At 43.6% G+C, this 23,736-nt stretch overlaps 1 protein-coding gene and 1 non-coding gene across 8 annotated transcripts in view; one reads left to right on the forward strand and one right to left on the reverse strand.

The window, feature by feature from the left end:
- Positions 1 to 23,736, reverse strand: part of RUNX2 (RUNX family transcription factor 2) — a 232,353-nt gene that overhangs the window by 45,755 nt on the left and 162,862 nt on the right. For 5 of the 7 annotated variants that reach the window (XM_070361252.1, XM_070361249.1, XM_070361251.1 and 2 more), the window contains one exon: positions 14,328 to 14,501. The exons of the other annotated variants lie outside the window; for them this stretch is intronic. In XM_070361252.1, coding sequence (XP_070217353.1) covers positions 14,328 to 14,501 — 174 coding nt within the window. The remainder of the gene's footprint in view (positions 1 to 14,327; positions 14,502 to 23,736) is intronic. 7 annotated transcript variants of the gene reach the window in all.
- TRNAE-UUC (transfer RNA glutamic acid (anticodon UUC)) lies at positions 11,603 to 11,675 on the forward strand. The gene has a single exon. It is a non-coding gene; the product is annotated as a tRNA-Glu (tRNA).

Consider the following 23,736-nt stretch of genomic DNA (forward strand, 5'->3'; position numbering starts at 1 on the left):
TACACTAAAACTCTTGTCAAGTCTACAGACACATGGAAGGAAGCACCTTGTCCTTCCAATCCAACACAAATAAGAATATCCTTGATTTGGGGGCCTCAGAGGCTCAAGGTACCAATCACTATCTTGGTAGCACATCCTGGGTGATCTGAAATTACCTATGAACACCCATGAGTTTTCAGAAAATAACTGAACTCTATTTCATAGCCAAAACTGCTGCTACACTTTAGTTTTAGGGTGCTTTAAGAACAGTAATTGAGTACTTCTCTATGGCAATCTACAGAAACAGCCTCAATATTATTTTTATTACTATATTCTGGACATTCAAAACACTGACAGATGTTTTTAAATGGATATGATCACTGCAAAACAAGACCTTGGGTGCTGGTTTTTTTATGGGCACATACTCTTTCGTGCTTGAGAAACCTGAAATATGAAATCACACATGAACATTTTAATAGGTCTCCGCCCCTATTTTTCCCCAAGTTTCTCTCCTATCACCTAAAAGGTGTGTGGGGGGAGAGAGAAAGTCAGGTCTTCCTTATACAATGGGCAGCCATGCTCACAGCAGGATGTAACTAATCACAACGACTAAATGGCAGAGAAAACCTAGGGCTGAGCTCCTGGAGGCGCTGGGGATGACTGAGGAGAGAAGAGCCCCCAGTCTAACTGGGGACGCACACTTGCAACTAGCACCTGGCTTCTGAGGTCATGCTGACTGGACACCTCAGATCTACAGCTGCATGCTTTCAGAAGAAATCGTGGTCTCCTCTGTGTCAGCAGACCAAGTCTAGCTACAAAGAGTGCCAGGTAAATAAAAAGGAGCCAGTCACGTCACTTGACAAAAGGAATCCCTTCAGCTTCTAGCTGAAGCAACATCTGTTGGATGAACTTTAGAAATAGACACCAGAAAGGCACAAACTATTGGGTATAAGACAGGCTCAAGGATGTTTTGTAGCAAAGGGGGAATACAGCCAATATTCTGTAATAACTGTAAACAGAAAGTAACCTTTAAAAATTGTATAAAATTTTTTAATTAAAAAAAAAAAAAAAGACAGGACTTCCCCAGTGGTCCAGTGGTTAAGACTCTGCTTCCATTGGACGGAGCACAGGTTCGATCCCTGGTTGGGGAACTAAGACCCCACATGCCTCAAAGCACAGCCAAACGTAATTAAACACAGAGTGAAGATATAAAAAATAAAAGAAGTAAATAAATAAAAAGACACCAAAATCCAGGGACCTGCATACACTTTGCACTTTCTCTCCCAACACTTTGTACTTTCTCTCCCAACACTTTGCACTTTCTCTCCCAACTCCCCACATGCCTCAAAGCACAGCCGAAAGTAATTAAATACAGGGTGAAGATATAAAAAATAAAACAAGTTAATAAATAAAAAGACACCAAAATCCAGGGACCTGCATACACTTTGCACTTTCTCTCCCAACACTTTGCACTTTCTCTCTCAACTCAAGTTGAGCGCAAGGTTCTTATTTAGCTGTCCCTTTCTCACCTCCAAAGTACCAATGGTCATAACTGCCACCCTTAAAAGGGCTTTCTGGATGGGGTGGGGAGAGAAGTTTTTACATGGTGTTCTGGTGAGTCAGCAAACTATCCATTTTTCTTGTCATGAACAGCTTCTGTAACCTACACAGCAGTGAGATGGTCTAAGGAATAGATAAAAAAAAAAAAAAAAAACTAAAGACATTTCTTGCTGTGCAAAAGCTTACACAAGCAGGTGGGGAGAGTAAGACTAACATATAAAACGACAAGTTAATTCAAAAACTGTCAAAGCATGCACCTGTGTTTCTTTAAAAGTTCTAAAGATAGACATGAACCATGGTGCCCTGATATCATTGTGGATCTTATAAGATCTCCTTCTAGAGTGGTGCTCCTTTGGCTTAGGCTACCTGGAGACTGGGCATATCTGCCTTACATCCTACAGACCTCAGAACATAAAAGTACCTAAGAAAACATCCCCAGGAGATGCTCAGAAATTGATGCTACCTGGGGGAGAAGTGGCTCATGCATCTCATGTGGTCTCTGTATCAGGCAGAAATGGAGACTGGCATTTATTTAAACCGTGGGTGTGAGAAAAGCAAGATCTCTCCTTTGAGTTAGACCATAGTTTCTGAAATTTAATAATGGGTGTGGGGAAAATGAAGCAGCGTCATGCATTTCCTGAAATGATTTGTAAAGAGTCATGGGATCTAAGAGTACTCAGACTTTTCAAATGACTGAGAAACTACATTTCATGTCTACAGACTTGAACTCTGAACACTTAGGGTCATAATAAGAGGAAGGGGGAGGCAGATGGTTAGAAAAAAAAAAAAAAAAAAAAGGCATTGTAGGTCAATTAAAAAAGCACCAGAGGAAAAACAAGTGACTCTAGGAGAACAGGTAGAAGTCTTTCCTTAATGAATAAGATAAATGGGGAGAGGAGAGTGGGCAGAGAGCTTTAGAAAAGCCCAGGGAGGAAATTCCCTGGGGATCTAGTGATTGCAGCTCTGTGCTTCCACTGAAAGGATGCGAATTCCATCTCCGGTTGAGGAACTAAGATCCTGCATGCCACTGAGCCAAAAAATAAAACAAATTTAGAAAAAGAAAAAGAAAAAAAGAACAGGGAAAGGTACATATGGAAACTCAGGAGTTGCTGTGAACAGGTCCCCTTTGGTAAACACTCTGGTTAGACACCTTTCGCACCTTTCAGGTGTGAAACGGGGACTGCTTCCGGAGAACTGCTCACAACAGGGCACACCTTGGATACGGTGTTCAACTTCACGCAGAGATGGGAGGAAACCAGCCAATGGGGCCAAGCCCAAACCAGCACACAAGTGGCTCCTTCCTGTCTGTGCTGCCAGCGGGCTGCTGGGTGATGTGGCAGGACAGTGGCCAGTGGTTTCTGCCCAAGCCATGCGCCCCCAGGGAGCACCTGCTATACTAGGGGACCATCACTAGAAGAGCATCATATTCCCACCCCTTCTCTTCTACCCACTTCCCCCTCAACGGCACTCAAATTAGGCTGGAAAAACCCCAAATATTTCTTCAGAAAACTGGGGTATTTAACATGAATTGCATAGACAGTTCTCCTGAAGATTTTGCCTCTCCGTTGCAACCAAAGTCAATAATCTCAATGGAGGGAGGCAGATTTACAATTTCCTATCCTAGACTGTTTCTGTCGTATTACTATCATTCATAATACAAATAGATGCATCATTCTCATTCATTCATTCACATTTCCTAACATTTATACTAAATGCTAAATGTTAAGTTCCCTGTCTTCTCTAATAACCCTGCCAATAACTAAGTGGACATTTAGAATGTGCTTTCCCACTCACTTCCAGTTCTCTTGACCAAGAAGAAACATGGTCCAAAAACAGGCTTCTTGGGGTGCAAAAGGAACCCTGGACGGGGGGGCTCTGGCGCTAACTGTGCAATCAAACACCAATGATTCCCCCTCTCTGACTGTCGCTGTGGTCAGGTGTAACATGAGAATGGATGGTCTTTAAGATGTTTTCCGAAGATAAAATGCTATGATTCTAACCACTTGAAAAATTGGGTACCCTACTACACTCAGTCCTTGCTGGAGATGGTAGCTCACCAGAAATTACTGAAGCCCTCCTGGGCTGATCCGGGGCGGCTGGGAGAGGGGAGCTGACACTCAGGGTGCTTCTCATAGCGCAGCTTGTGACCCATGTCAGCAAAGAAGACCTCAAAAGCAGGATTCTGACCTCCCTCCTTGTCCCCAGTCGGGGTTCTCTCCAACTGGCCAAGGTGGCCAGAATCACTTGGCAGAAAACCAACCCAACCGATTCACAGAGCTTAAGACTGAAATTTGAAACTCCACTCAATGCTCTGATGGTGACCTAAATGGGAAGGCTATCCGGAAAAGAGGAGATATACGTATAGCTGATTCACTTTGCTGTGAGGTAGACACTAACACAACACTGTAAAACCACTACACACCAATTAAAAAAAAAAAAGACTGAAATTTGACCAAAAAAGCAGCAATCTGTTTGGATAAAACCAGATGCCTCACAGGGTACACCAGCCACTAGGAGTTAATACAAACAATGCAAGGAGAGGGGCTCCATGAATCTCCACGAATCTTAAGAGACGATAGTGGAAGAGAGAATGAGAAATGATACAGTCTAAGACATCACCACCTCTAACAAAATATTAAAAGAAAAACCAGAAGGAAGCTAAGACAAGGTAAAAAGAGGTGTCTTTTCAGAATCACCAATCTGGGGCTGGAAGGAACTCATCACTGTCCTACAGAAAATGAGGGAATTTCCTTACTTCAAAGAAAAACCTAATAGAAGAAATGAGAGGGCATACCACATGTCACAGCTAACCTGGTCTCAGCCTCAGCATATCTAAGGCCTCAGAGTAAAGGCAATAGAGGAAAGGGAACTAGTCACAAACAGGTAGGACCAGAATCTGAGAAATGACAGGGATGTGGTATTGGCCAGGGGACGTGACCTTAGTTCAAATCACAATATTGAAGTGAATGCAGTAAATTCAAGTTCAATTCGGGCTATTAACATTCAGGGGGGGTGAGCTTATAGCAGTTGGGGTGTCATAGAAGGTCCCCAGGCATGGTGGATCCTTTTGCCGGATAGATGATGCTATTATCTGTGGTTCTAAGACCTGTCTCCCATCACTCACTCATTCATTCATTCAGAAAATATTTATTGAGCACCTACTCTGGTACTCTGCTAGGTTCTAGAGACATGAATGGTGAATAAAGAGTCTGCATGCCCTCAACAGAGTTTACAATCTGGTGGGAGAAACTGACATTAATCAACTAATCATATAACTGTGATAAAGTGCTAAAAAGGAGATGTTCTTGGCATTGTAAGAATGTGCCATGAGGGACTCCAGCCATGCCTGGGAGCCAGGAAAGGCTTCTCTAATGATGCAATGATTAAGCCAAGAACTGAAGGGCAAGCAGAAGTCCAGAGGATACTCAGGTGGGGTTAAAAGGGCTGCAGGCTAAGCAAACAGCATATACCCAGTTCCGGAGACAGAGGTAGTACAGTTTCTTTTTTGAAGAGGTGAGAAAGCCAGTGTGGTTGGATGACTGACAAAAGGTTCAAAACAGTTTGAGAAGAGGGTGGAAAACAGGCAGGAAGGACCCAGGCTATGCAGAACCTGTCGGACCACGCAAGAGGTGTTGGTTAGTCTTTATACTAAGAGCGGTGGAAGGTCATGGGGGTGTTTTTAAGTACAAGGTGACATCATCAGATACGTACCTTTTTAAATCTCCCTCTCACAACATCACAATAGAAACAGGGCAGAAGTCCAGCCCAGGACTGGGAAGGGCGTGTAGGGAAAACAGCAGCTGAAATGGAGGCCAGGGTGGAGTTCAGGAGCTGCACCCCGGGAACCAGGAAGCAGCCAGAGGCATACAGCTGCCTCTGCATGTGGCCCAACCAGAGGGATGAACGCCTGAGAGGCCTGGGCTGGAGCAGGTTGGCTCTGGGTGGGCGAGGGGAGCCCCAGGTCAAGGGCCTGGGGCCTGCAGCTGTGATCTGGGCAGGCTCCACCTCATACCTTCTGGTTCAGGGGTAAAGCCTGGGCCTCTGTACCTGTAACAAGTTCCACAGGAGATGCTAACAGATGCCAGAGTTGGAGAACAATGGGCATGATTTTTACTGATGACAGTTAGAAAGGAAAATTACCCAACACTACTTGATTTAATCTTCCCTATCAAGAAGAACAATCTCCAAACAGAACGAGCAGAACAAACATGCTTAAGAGGAAATGAAGGCCCAAGACAGGTGAGGAGATAAGAGAGAGCAACCTACTGCTTTAAATGAATTCAAGTGTCTGCTCCAAGATGAATTATGCCCCACAGTATTGCAAGAATGTATGGAGACTGGCAGATAAAGGGCTTTATGTGACAGAGCAGGGTCTGCAAAGTTCTTTATATTAAGGAAAGCATGTCTTCCTGGAACTCTGTTCACTCCTAATCTTAGGTTTACTACCTGGGATTCCTTGTCCATATGACAGTTATTAAATTATTTGAAGATAATGCCTTTAAAGTTTACTACATAACTGTACTTTTACATTATTTCACCCCATCGACCTTTTCTGGAGATGGCATTGCTATTGGTAAAATCTAAATTGCAACTAGCATTTTGGAATCATTGCTTGCAGCCCACTAAAAACACTGGAGTCACTTTTGACAGCCTGTGTACAATCAGCGCTTCACACTTGATCCCCAAAGTGAGTATCAGAAAGCGGGATGGGTTCACTAAAAACTTGTTTCCCAGGATTACTTGAGCAATAGGTTAAGGGAAAGGTCCTCTGTCTGCTGTGCATCTTGACCTCAGCAAGATACATACCTTACCTCTAATGGGATGTACAGGTACTTAAAAGGCCCACCAGAAAGTGATCATTGACATGGGTCATGGTCAGCCTTGAAAGAGGAACACAGTAGTATATTCGAGGGCTTGACAATCCTAGTTACATTCAGCATCTTTAGCAAAGTCTTGAAGGGTGAAAAGCAACTTTCCTAAGCTTCACGATGAGATGAAATTGGGAGGAAGAGTCAACATAGTGGATGAAGAATCAGAGCTATAACATAACTCTTCGAGACGGAAAGAGGAGGTGAAAGTGACACAGTGAAACCCGCAGAGAACAAACGTGCGGTGCTGCAGTCGGTCAACTCCCAGACAGGCCCGAGGGAGCTGCCTCGAACGCAGCAAGCCTTCTCCACAGCCTGCAAACCACAGTGTGATGGGGTGACGAAGAGCCAACACGGTCCTGGGATGTATTAACAGAGCACACGTGAACCCCTACCCCCAGATAAGACAGTGCTAGAGAGTTGTGCTTTTTCAAGGTGGAGTCAGCCCAGAACCCTGGAGGAGACAGAGCAAGCTGTAGGACCTCCATCTGTCACAGGAGGAATGGTTAAGGGACAGCCAACAGCTCCCATCTACCCTCAGCCTCTCCCTGGGACGTCTACTTCCCACCTGAACTGAAGCTTGGTTTTCTTCCCATCCTTCCTCCTAACCTCTCCCCTGGGCCGCTGCTCATTCTCCAAGGCCACAAGATGACCCAAATCCCCTTCAGAAATTCTTCTGTCTTTCCTCTAACCTACCAACCTCCAGAACCTTCCCAGACATTGGTAAGAGGTCCCACATCTTTCTTGTTTCCCTGACTTGCACCAAGTCCTACGGAGTTTCACGAGAAATTGCCATTCCCACCGACCATCCACCACGGCAGAGCCCACTTCTATTCACAAACTGCAACCCCTGCAGGAGACAATCATAACTTTGCTGACTGGCTCTTCCTCGCATCTCTGTCCTTACTTGGGTCCTCAGCCATGCTCCAAGCCATTTTCCTTTCCCCGCCCACTCACCTTGCTGACAGCCCCAAAGGTGCACTGTTCTCCTAACCTTTTCCCTACATCCTCCCCACCTGAAACCACCTTGTCAGACTTCACCCTCCCAGGACACTGACTTATAATTTCAGCCCTGAGAGTTCCAGAACCTCGTGATGCCTCAGTTTTCTTATGTGTGAAAGAGGGTTCACAATACTGAGTCTGCAGTGAAATCTGTCATTTAAAGACTATTACAGCCAACTGTTTTCAAACAGCTAAAAAACCAAGTCCTTATCAAAATAAACAAAGCCTTGGAAAGAATCTGATGGTCTTCCCTGGGAATAGTGCCATACAATTTTATTCCTGGAATACTTCTGCATATATTAAAATAAAAAAGAATGGAATGAAAATACTTTTCAAACTGATAACATCTGTAATATGTTGTTGCTATTAATATTACATAGTACAGTATACTCTGACTCTGAAGCCCTGGGTACCCATCCACAATTCAACATCAAAATACACCATCAGAGCGTCCTATAACTGCATACATGACTTGCCCCTCTCCTGGGTTAGTCCAGGAAGTTGAATATGTCATTATTAGACTCCTGTTCTGATCATTCTGCTCAGAATCCATTGCAAAAGGCAAAAAGGGGAAAGAAGGGTCCCTAGGCAACGAGTAACACCAATACATGTATGTACACATATGGACATATATGTAAAGCTCAAGCTAAAAAGAGAAAGATGGTGCTTTGGGAACAAAGGAGAGAAAGAAACCCAGACTTCCTCTGGGCACAGTCCTGAAGTCAGGCTAGAGATGGAACAGTCTTAGGGAAGGAGAGAGTGAGGTCTTATCAGAGATGGGTTCTCCTTATCACAACTAGGTAGTAACTGAGCATCATGTATTCCAGACAGGAGGAAATTACAATGACAAGATTCTGGAACGCAAAAACTTGATTTTTCTTGGAACATTACCCCTCTCATCTTTTTGTAAAAGCATAATAAAGCCAGAGCATCTTCATCTAAAAAGGGAATTTCAACCAACAGAAATCCAGGGACTTTTAAGCAGCTCATCTATGGATGATGTCAACAGCTGTGGGGACAACATGGCACACTGATGGCCAGCCCCTCACAGGGTCATACTGAGCCTTATCCTTCAAAGCCAGCACAAGCTGGACCTGAACTCCACTTTTCCTAATACTCGTGTTCACTCACAGGACTTATGCTGTTTCTTCATGATGATTGTAATGGGCAACCTCCTCTAAAGAGCTTTCCTGCTCACACGTGTGCATGGTCACAGCAAATTTTCCTGGCTATTCTGCCCACAAGATCTCCAAGGAAGGAGGCAGGACAAGACTCCACAGTAACCTCAGAAATGAAAGCTCAGCACCACCCAAGTGAAAGCATGGTACTTCCAACCACCTGTGTTGAGTGTGGTGATTTCAGTTCCTTAAGACAAAAGAAGCCTCTAGGTGAGCAGGACCACAGCGGTCAAAAAGCAGGAGCGAGACCTCAGAGGACTCCCACTCCCCACATCCTACAGTTCTCACCCGCAGTCACGCTTCCTGCTCGGCTATGGTCACTGTGCCCGCCGTGGGCTCACCCTCCTCACACTCAGAGCCACAGCCCCACCCACTTCACCTCCACCTCCTTTCACACCAAAGAATCGAGGGGCCACTGAGCACTCGACTAGGACACTGTGCTCCCCAGTGTCTAAAAGGCCCGCTAATAAATGTTCCAGTGCAAGCCCAGCAGGCTGAGGGCTAAGACAGCCAAATATCAACACAGGCAAAACCCAGCTGGCGGGGATTCTCCTTCATTTTTTTAATTAATAAAATTTATTTTACTTCTACTTTTATTGGAGGATAGTTGCTTTACAATGTTGTGTTAGTTTCTGCTGTACGACACAGTGGATCAGCGCTACGTATACACATATCCCCTCTTTTTGTGGATTCCCTTCCGCTCTAGGTTACCACAGAGCACTGAGTAGATCTCCCTTGCTCTACAGTAGGTTCTCATGAGTCATCTGTTTTATACTTAGGACCTGTAGTGTATATATGTCAATCCCAATCTCCCAATCCATCCCATCCCCACCTTTCCGCCTTGGTATCCGTACGTTCGTTCTCTTCATCTGTCTCTATTTCTTGGATCCTCTTAATGCTTAAAGGAGCGTGTTTGCCAAGGAGGGGAACACAGAATCAGACTGAAGTTGGGCAGAAATGACTTCGCTTCAGTCAAGGTAACCGTCAATAAGACCACATCATTCTACATGATGTCTGCCACGTCGTTTTTTTCCAGATACCCCTAAAAAGGTTACCTTGAGTATAAGTTCATATATAACTGTCCATTAACTATCAAAAACAATTATGCTGTCTTTTAAAAGCATAATTCAGATACTCATAATGCATCATTTTTATGAATGTTTTGTCCCTGAGGGTCCTAAAAAATATCCAAGGGGGGAAGAAAAAGACGTTGGTCCCTTAGGACATGTGTCAGATTGTCAGCAGCCTGCCCAACTCAATGGCCATGATGCTGGTTGCCCACTAAGAGCCTGGAACTCAAAGTCAACTAAACTAGCTCCAAAAGCCTAGAGAAACACATTTCTTGAAGAGTCCTTTTCCTCTACCTGCAAAAAATCCTACTTTTCACAACTGCTTTAAGGCTTCAGTAAGAACTTTGTGTAAAACTAGTCTGTAAATGGTAAACAGCTGCACAAATAAAAGCCTGAAATGGGAGGAAACAGGGACAGGAGAGAAGTTCACTTCAGCCTCCCAAAGATGCTGGAGGTTGAGTGCGTAGGACCGTCCAGCCATGTGGATCTTGCCCTAATTCCTGTATTAACGACTCACTAGAGTGTAAATGGGACTCTGAGCAAGTTATCTAGCCTCTCAGACCCTCAGTTTTCACATCACCACCTAGCTCATAGACCCGTTGTGAGAAATGCCTGCTACCCCATATACAGTAGTCACGGCAGTACTGTTAGTACACAGCAGCTAATAGCAAGCCACTCAAATAGGTACTAGAAAAAAGATCTGGGCCAGAATAGTAACAGGTCACCCTTCCTGAAGAAGTCAAACACCTGCTCATTCATTCTTCACCAAACCTAAAGTCGCCAAGCAGTGGGCACCACCAAAGACAGTGGGGACACAGAGATCAGTAAAACATAGCCCTGCACTTGGGAAATTCAAAGTCTGATGGAGGAGATGGACACGTACACAAAGAATCGTCACCATGTCCAACAGTGGTCTGGAGCATTGGACTTGACTTGGGTAGGGTGGAAGAGGCCTGACAGAGGTGCCAGCGTTTGATCTGAGTTCTGAAGAAAGAGGAGAAGTGCAACCAGTCTTAATTCCCTCCCAGGCTCCTGCTGCTGTTTCCTGAATGATGACCCTGCTCCTGCCTCTGCTCCCTTAGGACCCGTGCTTCTCACAGCAGCCAAAGTGAGCTCTGAAACACAGGTGAATAAAATAGATGACTAATGAGAACCTACTGGGAACTCTGCTCAGTGTTCTGTGGTGACCCAAATGGGAAGGGAATCCAAAAAAGAGATACATGTATACATATAGCTGATTCACTGTGCTGTACAATAGAAACTAACGCAACATTTTGTAAAGCAATTATATGCCAACAAATTGTTTTTAATGTGAATTAGATAATGTCATTTGCCTGCTTCACATCTTTCAATAATGCCCTTCTGTGCTCAGAACAGAACCCACTTTCCTGAACAGGGCCTGGAAGACTCTCCGTTATCCAGCCACCGCCCACTCCCCTCGTTCACTCCATCCACCTGCCGGGACCTTCCTGTCCCCTGAACGCACCACACTTGCAGCTCCCTGAGAGATTTGGCCTGAGTTCCCCTTGGCCAGAAATTCCGTCCTCAAAGCTCTCCAAAGAGCCGTTTCCCCACTTTCCAATCAAAATTAGCTTCTGCCCTGGTCTCTCTCTCATCCTCCTTTCATTTTCCCAAAGCTTTTACTATTATCTGAAATTATCTTGCATGAATGCTTGACCCAATTGCTGACTATATGTCACCAAAACACAAGCCCCTGGTGAAGAGAAACTAGACTATCTTGTTCCCTTACATCCCTGTCTTGCAAACAGAAAGCACTCAATAACTACTTTTTGGAGGAATGAAGAACAGCATGGCAGAATGCCCACCTCAAAGGTTAGATGGATTTCCCAGTCCACCAGGGGCTGAGTCAGCTTTTTATTCCTTCTAGATGCAGTTTACCCATCCAGAGAGCATTTTGAGCTTAAAAACAGTGCTTATGGGGAATTCCCTGGTGGTCCAGTGGTTAGGACTCGGCGCTTTCACTGCCAAGGGCCTGGGTTCAATCCCTGGTCAGGGAACTAAGATCCCACAAGCTGCATGGCGTGGCAGAAATAAACAAATAAATAAAAAATAGTGCTTATCATGAGCAATATCTCCTGACACGGTTATCACCACCATTATCACCACATTCTGAATCAAAAGAAGTGGATATTTTTGACAGACTAGGTGTTTCCTAGCACCCAGAGACAGGCAACCTATGTCTGAAAGATTTTAAAAAACAAACAAAAAAAGAGGTGCAGAGGAAGCAACTTCCTCAGGAAACCATGGGGAGGCCCTGGGCCCTCAGGCAGAACGACAGCCATTTAAGACCTGGACAGGGACAGGCCAGACCAGCGCTGCAAAGAAGCCGGCCCACTGCACGGTAGGACCCTGAGCCCCAGGAACCGCAAGAGACACTAACATGAAACACTGAAGGCTTAGGACTTCCTCAATCTATAATTCCTAATTTCATGTCGCTCTTCTGGGAGTTCAATTTGCCTTTTATGCTGACAAGTGGGAGAACTCATAGTGATTATACAACCATGATCACTATTAAGAAAACAGATTCTTCTTAAAAGACTCTAACAACACACAAGCTCCGAAGGCCATTTTAAAGGCATCAGTCATTAGCAAAATATCATTAGTAAACAGTTAAGGATCAAATTGGGCTTCCCTGATGGCTTAGTGTTAAAGAGTCTACCTGCAATGCAGGAGACACAGGTTCGATCCCAGGGTTGGGAAAATCCCCTAGAGAAGGAAATGAAAACCCAACACAGTATTCTTGTTTGGAAAATCCCATGGACAAAAGAGCCTGGTGGGCTACAGTCAATGGGGTCACGAGAGTCAGACATGACTTAGCAACTAAACCACTACCAAGGATCAGAATACAAAAATCACACATTTAAAGAACCGAGGGATTGCCAACTCATAGAACATCTATTTTTCTTATATGTATCGTATTAGCCATCATAGTCCTTCCAAATCACATATTAACACATTTATATATGTGTACATATGGTTCTACACACACACACACGGAATCTAAAGGTTCCTAGAAAGACAAAAGGACAGCTATTATGACCCTTAATCACTAATATAAAATCCACCACTTAAACAAACTACTGCAAATAAAAAATAAGCTATGAAGATATATTGTACCGCACAGTGCAGCCAATATTTTATAATAACTATAAACAGAGTATAATCTATAAAATTTTTAAATCACTATATTATACATCTGAAACTAATATAATACTATAAATCAACTATACATCAATAAAAATTTAAATCAATAAAAAATTAAAAAGTCCACTACTTTAAATGCATCAGCACCTATAGCCACAAGCTTCAAATTCACAGGTTAGTGTGAATTTCACGCTGGCATTTTTATCAAGGACCCATGTCTAGTGAATACACTAACCTGACTCCTACATTTCAACATTTGGAGATTTATTTAAATCTAACACATGACTCTTCTTCACAGAGTTCTAAGGATCTTCCCTAATACAGGTATCTGTTTCTCTTCAGTGCTTAGATATTTTATTTTTATAGTTCTATATTATATTAAACATATATACTCAGGCATACCCAAATTTTCAGACTAATATAGACCCACGGAAACATAAGTAAATATCCAAGAAGATATATATCTAATATAAGCAGGAGAGAAGCAGAGGCAGGTCATTTTGTTTATAAACAATTATGCTTACAAACCATTAAGGACACTCAAAACCTAACTGCTACAGACAGAAACTAACCCTTTGAAATGATCCGAGTTTATCATACTTTTTGTTCTGAATCATTTTCCCTCTCATCTGGTCCCTCTGCCAACAATAGTAACTAGATGATCTATGAGTTCCTTGCTGCTCTCAATACTGTGATAGCAAATTAAAGATGTACAATGATTAGCACACTTTATCATCACCATGACATAAAAGCAATCAGACTAGTCCTACAGTAAGATCTGCCCAAGCCAGATAGGATCAAAAAAAGAAAAAGAGTTGGGAGTCTTAATGCACCAAATGTGAATGATTAGTCTGTAATGTGATGCTGATGTTCATTTTTAAGAAGAAAAGTAAAGCAAGAAGCACACTGGAATGCATGAAGAGAAATGTCACATGAAGACCAGGAGCTCAACGGGAATGGGCGGGGGTGGGGGTGGGATTCTGTCTGCCCAAGGAGCCGCTCCTTGGTCTTGGCTTGTAACCACCAATCAAGACTTCCTGTTAGCCCTGGGCAGTTTTCAAGCACACTTAATGAAATAGTTATACATGTAAGAAACTTAAGCCCAAATTTGAGCCGGTAACACTAATTTTCTAATAGTGAGGGTGTGATGTTATCCCCCACACCACCTGGACACAATATAGAGAAACTTACAACACACATTCTCCCAGAGAGCATGGTATAACCATCCCACCTCTGCTCAGACTGACATCACTATGGAGAACAGCATCCGTAGAGACTTCCCCCAAGCTTTATCCCCAAGTTAGTGAATATTGGTATTTGCTTTTTATGAAAAAGAAAAAAAAAAAAAAGAAGAAGAAGAAGGTCAGTATCTTCAAGTGTCGATCTCTTTCATCGTAAGCCATTTCCCAGCTCCAGGAGTTGTGAAGTGAACGCGTCTCATCTGGAAGCCCCTCACCCCCAGCCTGCCGGAGTCTGCGCAAGTGAGACCTAGGAGTCTGTCTTACCTGTAATCTGACTCTGTCCTTGTGGATTAAAAGGACTTGGTGCAGAGTTCAGGGAGGGCCGTGGGTTCTGAGGCGGGACACCTACTCTCATACTGGGATGAGGAATGCGCCCTAAATCACTGAGGCGATCAGAGAACAAACTAGGTTTAGAGTCATCAAGCTTCTGTCTGTGCCCTGGAAATAGCAAATCATAAAATAAAAGCATATTAATTAGCTGAACAATTGACCATGCTAAATAGATACGTGAACATACATACTGGGGGGAGGGAGGGGTAAGCCAAGGAATTTGCAATACTGATCTTTATAATGAAGCATCTGTATAATGTCTTCCATTTCAAAGGGCTTTGTAAACATCATTCCGTGGTTAGTGTCCCTGGCTTGGTTCTGAATGGAGAGCTGAGGGGTCCAGAGGGGTGACTCGGGGCTAAGTGTCAGTGGTGAGGTCTGGACACCAGAGCCCAAAGGGACTCTCTGGGCGCCCCCTCTGGCCTCTTGGTGAGGCTGGGAAGGGTGACCGTGTCCGGGACTGTGTTTGCTCATTTCAAGAAGGAGGAAACATCCCAGAAAGTTGAGTCTATGCATGGAACACATACTGGGCCGCACTTGGGGCAGAGACAGAGACAAACACATTTGTCAAAGGGACATTTCCGTGATGACCATAAGTGACTTTGCCTTTTTTATGTTACAACTGTACCTTATGGTGACTCCCTTCTGAAAAATGAAAACTCAAACTGAGAACCCCTTTAAGAGGGAAACAAAAACAGGCAGGGAAACTCAAATTCTCAAGAGGAATGTGGCTATTTTGTGATATGCCAAAGCCTGAAAGCGTATAATAAACTATGTTTAATCAGAGAGAATGGTTTTTTATTTTAAATCGAGTACTGTGGTTCTGTAAGAGAAATTGAAAAATAGCCTTTGGGTTACCATGGGAATGTGAGAATCCATTATTTTGAAAAAACAACAACAAAAAAAACTTTGCTTTGCCTCTCTTCTAGTTTATTCCAGTATAAAATCCAAGGGAATTCTAGATATTAAAGAACTATGCAAACTGAAATACAACCAAGATACTAAGACTTTTAAAAAATCATCCAATCATTCTTAGCAAAGAGTATAGTATTGCCTTGGTGCAGGTATTAACAGGAAAACATCTGAATCTTGGTGCAATATTAGTTTAGTATAAATCTGTAGAGTGGGACTGTGGTGAACAAGTACCATTATGTCTACTGGCTAAACAGAAATACATTTCATATTCTGCACCAGCGAAGCCCTAGTATGTTACCCCAATAGTTTAGTAAAATGTTAAGTAACTGAAGCTAATTCAAAGAAGAGCCATTTAAGATGATGACTAGAATAAGAATTTGCAGGAAACAATTAAGGGCATTAGGAGTACTATCCATAATAAAATAAACCTTGAAGGAGCCATTGAGAATGGGAAGGTCGATTCTACAAGTAGCAAGAACACCTCCTCACCCACTTAGTATAGGACAAGAGAGATATATCAGGACAGGGTTAAGCCCAGCATTAGAATTTCCCAACTATAAGCTGTCCTCCTAAGACAAATTCCTTATTTTATTTGCCCCCAAATGTATTTTCCTGTCTCCTTTTTCATTGCCTACCCAGCCCAAAGAAAACAGACAGGAAGCCAAGGCCTGGTAATAGGAGTGTAGCTGCCTCCACAGCCAAACATGTTCCAACTAAGGCCCATTAACTGAAATGCACCCACCACCCTATGTCCTGCCAGTGTTAAGTCTGGGGCGAGCTACAACTGAGGGGCCGAGACTGGGAGAAAATGATGAGGACAAACTAGGAAAGCTCATTGTTTACTGATGGCTGTTTTCCCCACCATTTATGACATTTTATCCAGATTACAAATAGATAGTAGAAATCTAAAGGACCTTCGTGTGTGTCAGTCGTTCAGTCATGTCCGAGTCTTTGTGACCCCACGGACGGTAGCCTGCCAGAAATCCTCTGTCCATGGGATTTCCCAGGCAAGAATACTGGAGTAGGTTGCCATTTCCTTCTCTAGGGAATCTTTCCAGTCTAGAGATCGAACCTGGGTCTCCTGCATTGCAGGTGGATTCTTTACCGTGTGAGCCAAAGGACCTTCAAAGACTATCCAAAATCACTTCCAGGCCCCAGAAAGAAAAGTGCTCACAGATGAAGTGACCGAGGCCTACAGAGATAAAACAACTAGCCCGTGGATCTCAGCTATTGACCACCTCCTGCTGGATCAGGATGCAGTTCAGGTCCTAGCAGACCAAGTTTTCTATACATTGCATGGCACCATCCATGTTGGATCCCAGCATCTCCCTTCCTCTCTCAGCTGCTACAAAGGACTGAAAAAAATTCAGATTGCCCGTATAAAGGACCTGAGGACTAAGCCCTGCAAGGCGTCAGGCTGGTTTTCAAGACAAGCAGAAGCACGGATTCATTTACAAAGTTAATAGCTCACCCATTACCCTAAATAAACTTCCATCAGTACACTTTGCTGTGTCTTACAAGGTTCATGATTCGAGAATTACATAGTACTCATCACACTTAGATCCATGGATTCTGTTGTTCATACACATATCCAAAAAAAAGTATTGGTGTGGTGTCAATACAGCTGTAAACATTAACAAGAAAGCTTATGGAATTGTCTCTGGAAGTTATTTTTTTAATAGGATATTTTGGGAATAGCAGATTCCCTGAGGGTTGAAGGGAGGGCTCCATGATCTCACATGGTTCCTCTATATAGTGGGGCTTTATGGGGGCCACAGTCACAAGAAAAGTTAATGAGCTCTGCCTCTGCTTTCTACAGACCTTTCATTAGGTTTTCATGGAGACCATATGTGGGGGCTTTCCCAGTGGCTCAGATGGTAAAGAACCTGCCTGCCAATGCAGGAAAGGCCAAAGACAAGGGATCAATCCCTGGGTCAGGAAGATCCTCTGGAGAAGGAAATGGCAACTTGCTCCAGTGTTCTTGCCTGGAGAATTCCATAGACAGAGGAGCCTGGAGAGTTACAATCCACAGGGTTGCAGAGAGTCAGACACGACTGAGCATGCATGCCACGCATGGAGACCGTATAAGACATGAACTCAGTACACAGGTGTGTGAGGACACATTTATTTCCTCTGGTGCTTCAGGGCAGTGATAGGGGGTAGTAAGCAAGAATCAAGGACTTTGAGGAGCACAAGCGTGTGTGAGAAGTTTAAGAGCAGGTGCTATCTGAAAAGCCTCAATGACCTTTTGGAAATGATCCTCAAAGAGGAGCGACCAAGTATCTGCAGACACCCTATAGTAATTTGGGGAACGTCTATCTGTAGTTGCATCTGTACAGAAAACCCTGCATTTTTCCTTCTAGAATGTCTGCCCCCTCACAGCCACCACCACGACCACAACAGAATCCTTGCAGGAGAATGAAGAGCAGAAGCCAAATGGTGCTTCATCTTTCAACCATGACAAGTACCTGTTACCACCAAACCACATCAGGGTGACACTTGAATGACAGGCTGAAAGAAGAGGTACTTAAATCCTCAGCACCCAAGACATCCCTTCAGAAATCGAGGACTCAGAGGAAAAAGGGTACACTGACTTAAATCAAGGACAGATACTCTGCCATGGTACTGAGAGAACCAAATGTCATCTGAAGGGCCAAAGGAAGGCTTCCCTGGTGGTCCAGTGGTTAAGACTCTGCACTTACACTGCAGCGGGTGTGAGCTGGATTCCTGGTTGGAGAACGAAGATCCCACATGCCACATGGTATGGCCAAAAAATAATAAAAATTATTTTTAAAAAGATAAAGGACCAAAGAGTGGATCTTCCAAGCAGGAGGAAGCTATGAAGAATGGATAACTGCTGTCTTGTATCGGTTGCTATTGCTGCTGGTAGTGGCTCAGTGGTAAAGAATCTGCCTGCAACATAGGAGACTTGGATCTGATCCCTGGGTCAGGAAGATCCCCTTGAGAAGGAAATGGCAACCCAGTCCAATATTCTTGCCTGGAAAATTCAATGGACAGGGGAGCCTGGCAGGCTATAGTCCATGGGGTCACAAAGAGTCACATACAACTGAGAGACTGAACAGCAATAGCAGCAACAGGAAGCTTTGAAAAATATGGATGTCCATATCAGCTCAATTACATGCAGGGCTCTGGAAGAGGAGCCTGGGGAAGTTATTCTTTAAAAGCTCATCACGTAGTCCATCGTGCAGCCGATGTAGAAAGCCACAGCCCAGGATGATCCCACAGCCCCATGAGCTCAAGACCACCAACTCACTCCAATGCCTTCCCCCATTGCTGGGGTGAACCTTGGACTCTATCCAAAGATGCAGGTTTGTGCATCCCTCTGTCTACTTGACTCTCCCCTGAAGCATTTCAAAGGTATCTTAAATGCAGTGTATTTAAGACAAGAATCTTGATTATTTTCTCCAAGAAATCCTGTTCCTCCCTAAGAGCCCCCATCTCAGTAAATGGCACCAGCCACTCCGTCCCTTAAGCCAAAAACCTTGACACCTTCCTGGACTTCCCCTTACCCCTCACTCCCCGCATTCAGTCCATCATCGAGTCGCCATTCCCATCTTGAGAGTCTACCTTGAATCTATTCAGTTCTCTCATTTCCACCAGCACAGCCCTGGCTCAGGACCCCATCAGGTCTCTCTGGGCATCTGCCATCGTCTCCTTCCAGTGTCCCATCCCAGGACCTCTCCATTTTCTGCTTAAAGAAATCATGCATCTGAAATGCTCTCCCTTGATTCTCTACACAGCCCACTCTTTCTCATCTCTTAGACCTCAAGGTGAACACCACCTCCTATGAAGGGTGCCTGGCTACCAGACCCAGAGTAGGCTCCCTCCTGCTAGAGGACACCCTGTTCAATTCCCTTGATGGCTGTCATCACAATCCGTAATCATCTCAAGCACTGATTCATCTCGAGACTGAGTCTCATGAAGACAAGTGCTCTGGCTTGTTTACAACTATATTCTCACAACCCAGTTTAATCCCCATCATATAGTAGGTGCTCAATAAATGTTTATCCAATGAATGAATGGTCTCCTCTTTTAGATAAATGTCTTGGTTTAGAGAACTTTTTCTGTCTCAGGATATTATATTACAACACTATCTTCCTCCCCCCCCACCGCCCTCAAAAAAAAGTCTTCCTTTTTTATTTGGAAATCGCATGAATCCAGTGGGCTAGGCTCCTTTTTTAGAGACCAGCCTTTATTGGTGCTTCCTAAGACACTTCCCTGAAGAACATTCATTTAAGTGAAAGCTTCCTCGCTTTCTGAAAATGTCCCATTTGCTCTTACTATAATTCTGTTTCTTTTTATTGGCACATAATTGCTTTACAATGTTGTGTTAGTTCCTGCCGTACAACGAAGTGAATCAGCTGTGTGTGTGTGTGTGTGTGTGTGTGTGTGTGTGAGTGTGTGTGTGTGCATCACCTCTCTCTTGGATCTCCATCCCATTCCCCACATCCCACCCCTCTAGGTCATCACAGAGCATCAAGCTGAGCTCTCTGTGCTATAGAGCAGCTTCCCAGTAGCTCTCTGTTTTACACATGGCAGTGTATATGCGTCAATACTACTCTCTCAGTTTGTCTCACCCTCCTCTCCCCCACCCCACTCCCCGTTACGCCCATTCGTCACTATAATTCTTAAGCATTGCTGCAAGTCATTTACAATCACAGAGCTGAAAAGGACAAGAGAAATCATTTAGACTCAATTTTGGGGCAATGCACTTCTTTAATGGATGAGGACTGAGTCCCTGAGAGGAGAGATGACCTGCCCAAAATCGCATAGTTAGTGTCAGGATGAGAACTCAGGTCTTCTGACTGCTGGAGCAGGGCTCTTTTCCCTCTCATGGCCAACCAGCTTATTTTAGATTAAAATGGCACATCATCATTGACTCAAGGGAAATCAAGGTCAAAAATTAATATCAAATGGGAAAAAAAGGAGTTTTCAGAACAAATTTCTTTCAAAAAGTTTAGTGTGTTTGGCTGAATGTGACTTTTGTTGCAACAAACGCAGGAGCGCAAGAAAAAAGCGGGATGGAAAGGTCACAGCGTTCACACGTCTCTAGAGATGCATGAGGAACGATAAGTCATCAACCAATAGTCTAACGGCCCCGTTCTTCCCCGCCTGGCTCTTTCAGTCCAAGGGCGCGGCTCACCCCCAGCGAAAGTTGGTAATGTTGCCATTAGAACTTCTGCTTTAAAAATCATGCATCTGAAACTGGTCCATGAAGACTCTGAAACTGTGGTATGTGAACTATGAAAGCGAACATGCCATTCTGATGTGACCCATTCTGCCCATTTTTATAAAAGTCGATTGAGCCCGGTCAGAACCTCACACTCTCTGCACTGTATCCACAGCATGATGCGCTGCCTGGGCTACAGCGCCGTCTTGAAGGATGCCCAAGTGTACTGACAAAAGAGTGCCCCTTTCACAAGGGGCGTGCCACATCACAGCCTACCCATCCTCACGTGGCACTGCAGGGTTCATTTTGCTGGTCACTGGGGCGTGATGCTCCTCTCTTTACAGAAATACTTGAAATCGGTTTTAAGTACTCCTTGCTTGGGACTTCCCTCGTGGCCCAGTGGCTGAAACTCTGTGCTTCCAATTCAGGGGGCCCGGGTTCAATCCCTGGTCAGGGAACTAGATCCCACATGCCACAACTGAGAAACCAGCATGCTGCAGTGAAAATGGAAATCACATGTGCCCCAACTGAGATCTGGCACAGCCAAATAAATTCTTTTTCCAAATAAAAGCACTCACTTCTTTTATTAGATATCTATCTACTTGCATCCTGGGTATCAGGAAGACACAATTTATAAATAAATGTTAACAGGCAGATCTGCACTAAAGCATCAATCAGGAACCAGTGCACATCCTTATTCAGGTCAGTTAGTCCAGCCAGTGTGTCCTGATCATCTACCATGCAAGTCTCACTGGGCATAGTAAGAGGAGGGGGAAGTAAACGTGTAAGAAAATGTCCTCGCCCTCAAGCAGAGCATAGTCTAGTAGGGAAGAAAGCAGAACAATAACGTATAACTGCAAAGGACTGTGAGGCAATCACTGAAACACTACAGTTTGGGGATCTATTGAAGAATTGTAAGTATGGACCATTTCAAAATATTAAGGAAGAGGTGCTTTTGGTAACTAAGTAAGAATACGCCTTTGGCTTTTAGAACAAATAATTATGGGTTAAATGTTCTGATGTTTGGTGTTTCCTGTAAAGTATTTCAGTAAAATAACAAATGAAGCAAATATGGCAAAATGCTATTCATTATAAAACAAGGTGACGGGTATCTGGGGTTTTATGAAATATAATTTCTTTTAATTTTTCATGGTAAAAAAATAACAAAATGCCATTGCAAGAGCAGTGGAGCAACTGGTGTTAAAGGAAAGGGGAAACCCTCACCGATGAGCTCATTATGTCCTCAAAAGTGGAGGAGGATTTCGATAAGCAGAGAAAGGAGAAAAGCTAGCTGGAGGACAAATGATAAAAACTGTCTGAACAGTTATTATATATTATATATTACATATAATATATATTATATATAATACATTATATTATATTATATATGTTAATTATATATATTAATTATATATAATATGTATTATATATAATATTATATATAATACATATAATATGTCTAAAAACTGACCCTGATAATAACTGTCCTGTGATCAAGACGGTGCTGAACATATATGTGATATTAACCAAACAGAGGCAAACCACCTTCAAATCACTTGACATCTCTCGTTTCACAGCTATACATCCTTTTCAATGATGCAATATATATTTATATATGTTAATCTGTCCTTGTAAACAGATTATTCTACCCCTTGACCAATAAAGTGACACTTCAGAATCTGTGAGCCTCCCCGGCCATGCATTAGGCTTCCCTGGAGGAGAGGGGGTCTGGGGAGATGTGAGCTAATTTCGCTGCCAATAGATAAGTGACTGAATGAGATCTGGTCCAATATCCCAGGGCTCAAGCCACAGGATAGAATCATCTAAGAATTTTGAGACAATGACTTAGAGAGTAAAAAGGAAGTTGGGAGAGGACTTGCAGAGGGGAGAGAATTACCATTTTTCAGAGTTAATAGGTTATATGCAATAGGGATGCTATTCCACAGCAGTTCTGAGGAGGGGGGGACAAAAATGATGCCTTCAATCCTAATCTCTCTACCCTGAAAGTGATACATGATGGAGTGTTTGCAGAGAGGGGTTAGGGGACAGGTTGACTAAGTTTACTAATTTTTTTAACTTTTAACTTTTTATGCTATATTGAGGCCAATTAACAATGTTGTGATAGTTTCAGGTGGACAGCAAAGCTACTCAGTCATACAGATACATGTATCCATTCTCTCCCAAAGTCCCCTCCCATCCAGGCTGCCATATAACACTGAGCAGAGCTCTAGGTGCTATACAGCAGGTCCTTGTTGGTTATCTGTTTTAAATACAGCAGTGTGTATATGACCATCCCAAACTTCTTAACCATCTCCCTTCCACAACCACAAGTTCCTTCTCTGAATCTGTGAGTCTCTTTCTGTTTTTCACATTCATTTGTATCATTTCTTTTTGGATTCCACATATAAGGAATGCCATATGGTGTTTCTCCTTCTGTGTCTGACTTACTTCACTCAGTACGACAATCTCTAGGTCCATCCATGCTGCTACAAATCAGGTGAACTAACTCTAAAGCCACAGTTCAATTCCAGATGAAATGGAACTTTACCTCAAAGGATAAGCCTTACTCCATCTGAGAGAGTTTGGTTTAGATGCTTTTCCACAAAAGCACCGTAACAGAGATGATGAGACAGACTCCAGGCAGTTCTTAGGGAAGCCATGCCAAGTTTGGGTCCAAACACTTTACTGAGGCTCTAGATTAAAAACCTTGAATTTCTGCATTCCTACATACATGTGAAAATGAAAATACTATTGAGAAAAGTGAAACTCTTCTCTGTTTACATTCAGATGACTACATTTCACTGGTGGTTTGTGAAAGTCTAAAAATTGAAGACCTGTAGCCTTGTCACGCTTGTAATGTTTAGACAAGCTCTTCACCTCTCCCTTACACACCTCCCCACCCTCTGCCCACGCCACTGCAAACAGTCCCAACCAAATTTCCCTGTTTCCATTAATATCACCATTTCCCAGTCTCCCAGGTTCAAAATCCAGCTGAGGTCTTTCCCAACTCTCTTTCCTTGACCCCAGCATCCATCCAGTCAAGCCCATGCCTATAATATCTGCAGCTCAAGTCCATCTACAGGGATGTGCCCCTAGGTTTCGTTTCTACTAGGACCACGCCTAACCTCTCACTTGTGGCTAAGACAAAACAGCAAGGACTGGTTGTTGCCATTCCCGTCTCCAGGGGATCTTCTCAACCTAGGGGTCAAACCTGGATCTCCTGCATTGGCAGGAGGA

The sequence above is a fragment of the Bos mutus genome, chromosome 23 (assembly GCF_027580195.1).
Source record: "Bos mutus isolate GX-2022 chromosome 23, NWIPB_WYAK_1.1, whole genome shotgun sequence".
Classification (NCBI taxonomy): Eukaryota; Metazoa; Chordata; class Mammalia; order Artiodactyla; family Bovidae; genus Bos; species Bos mutus.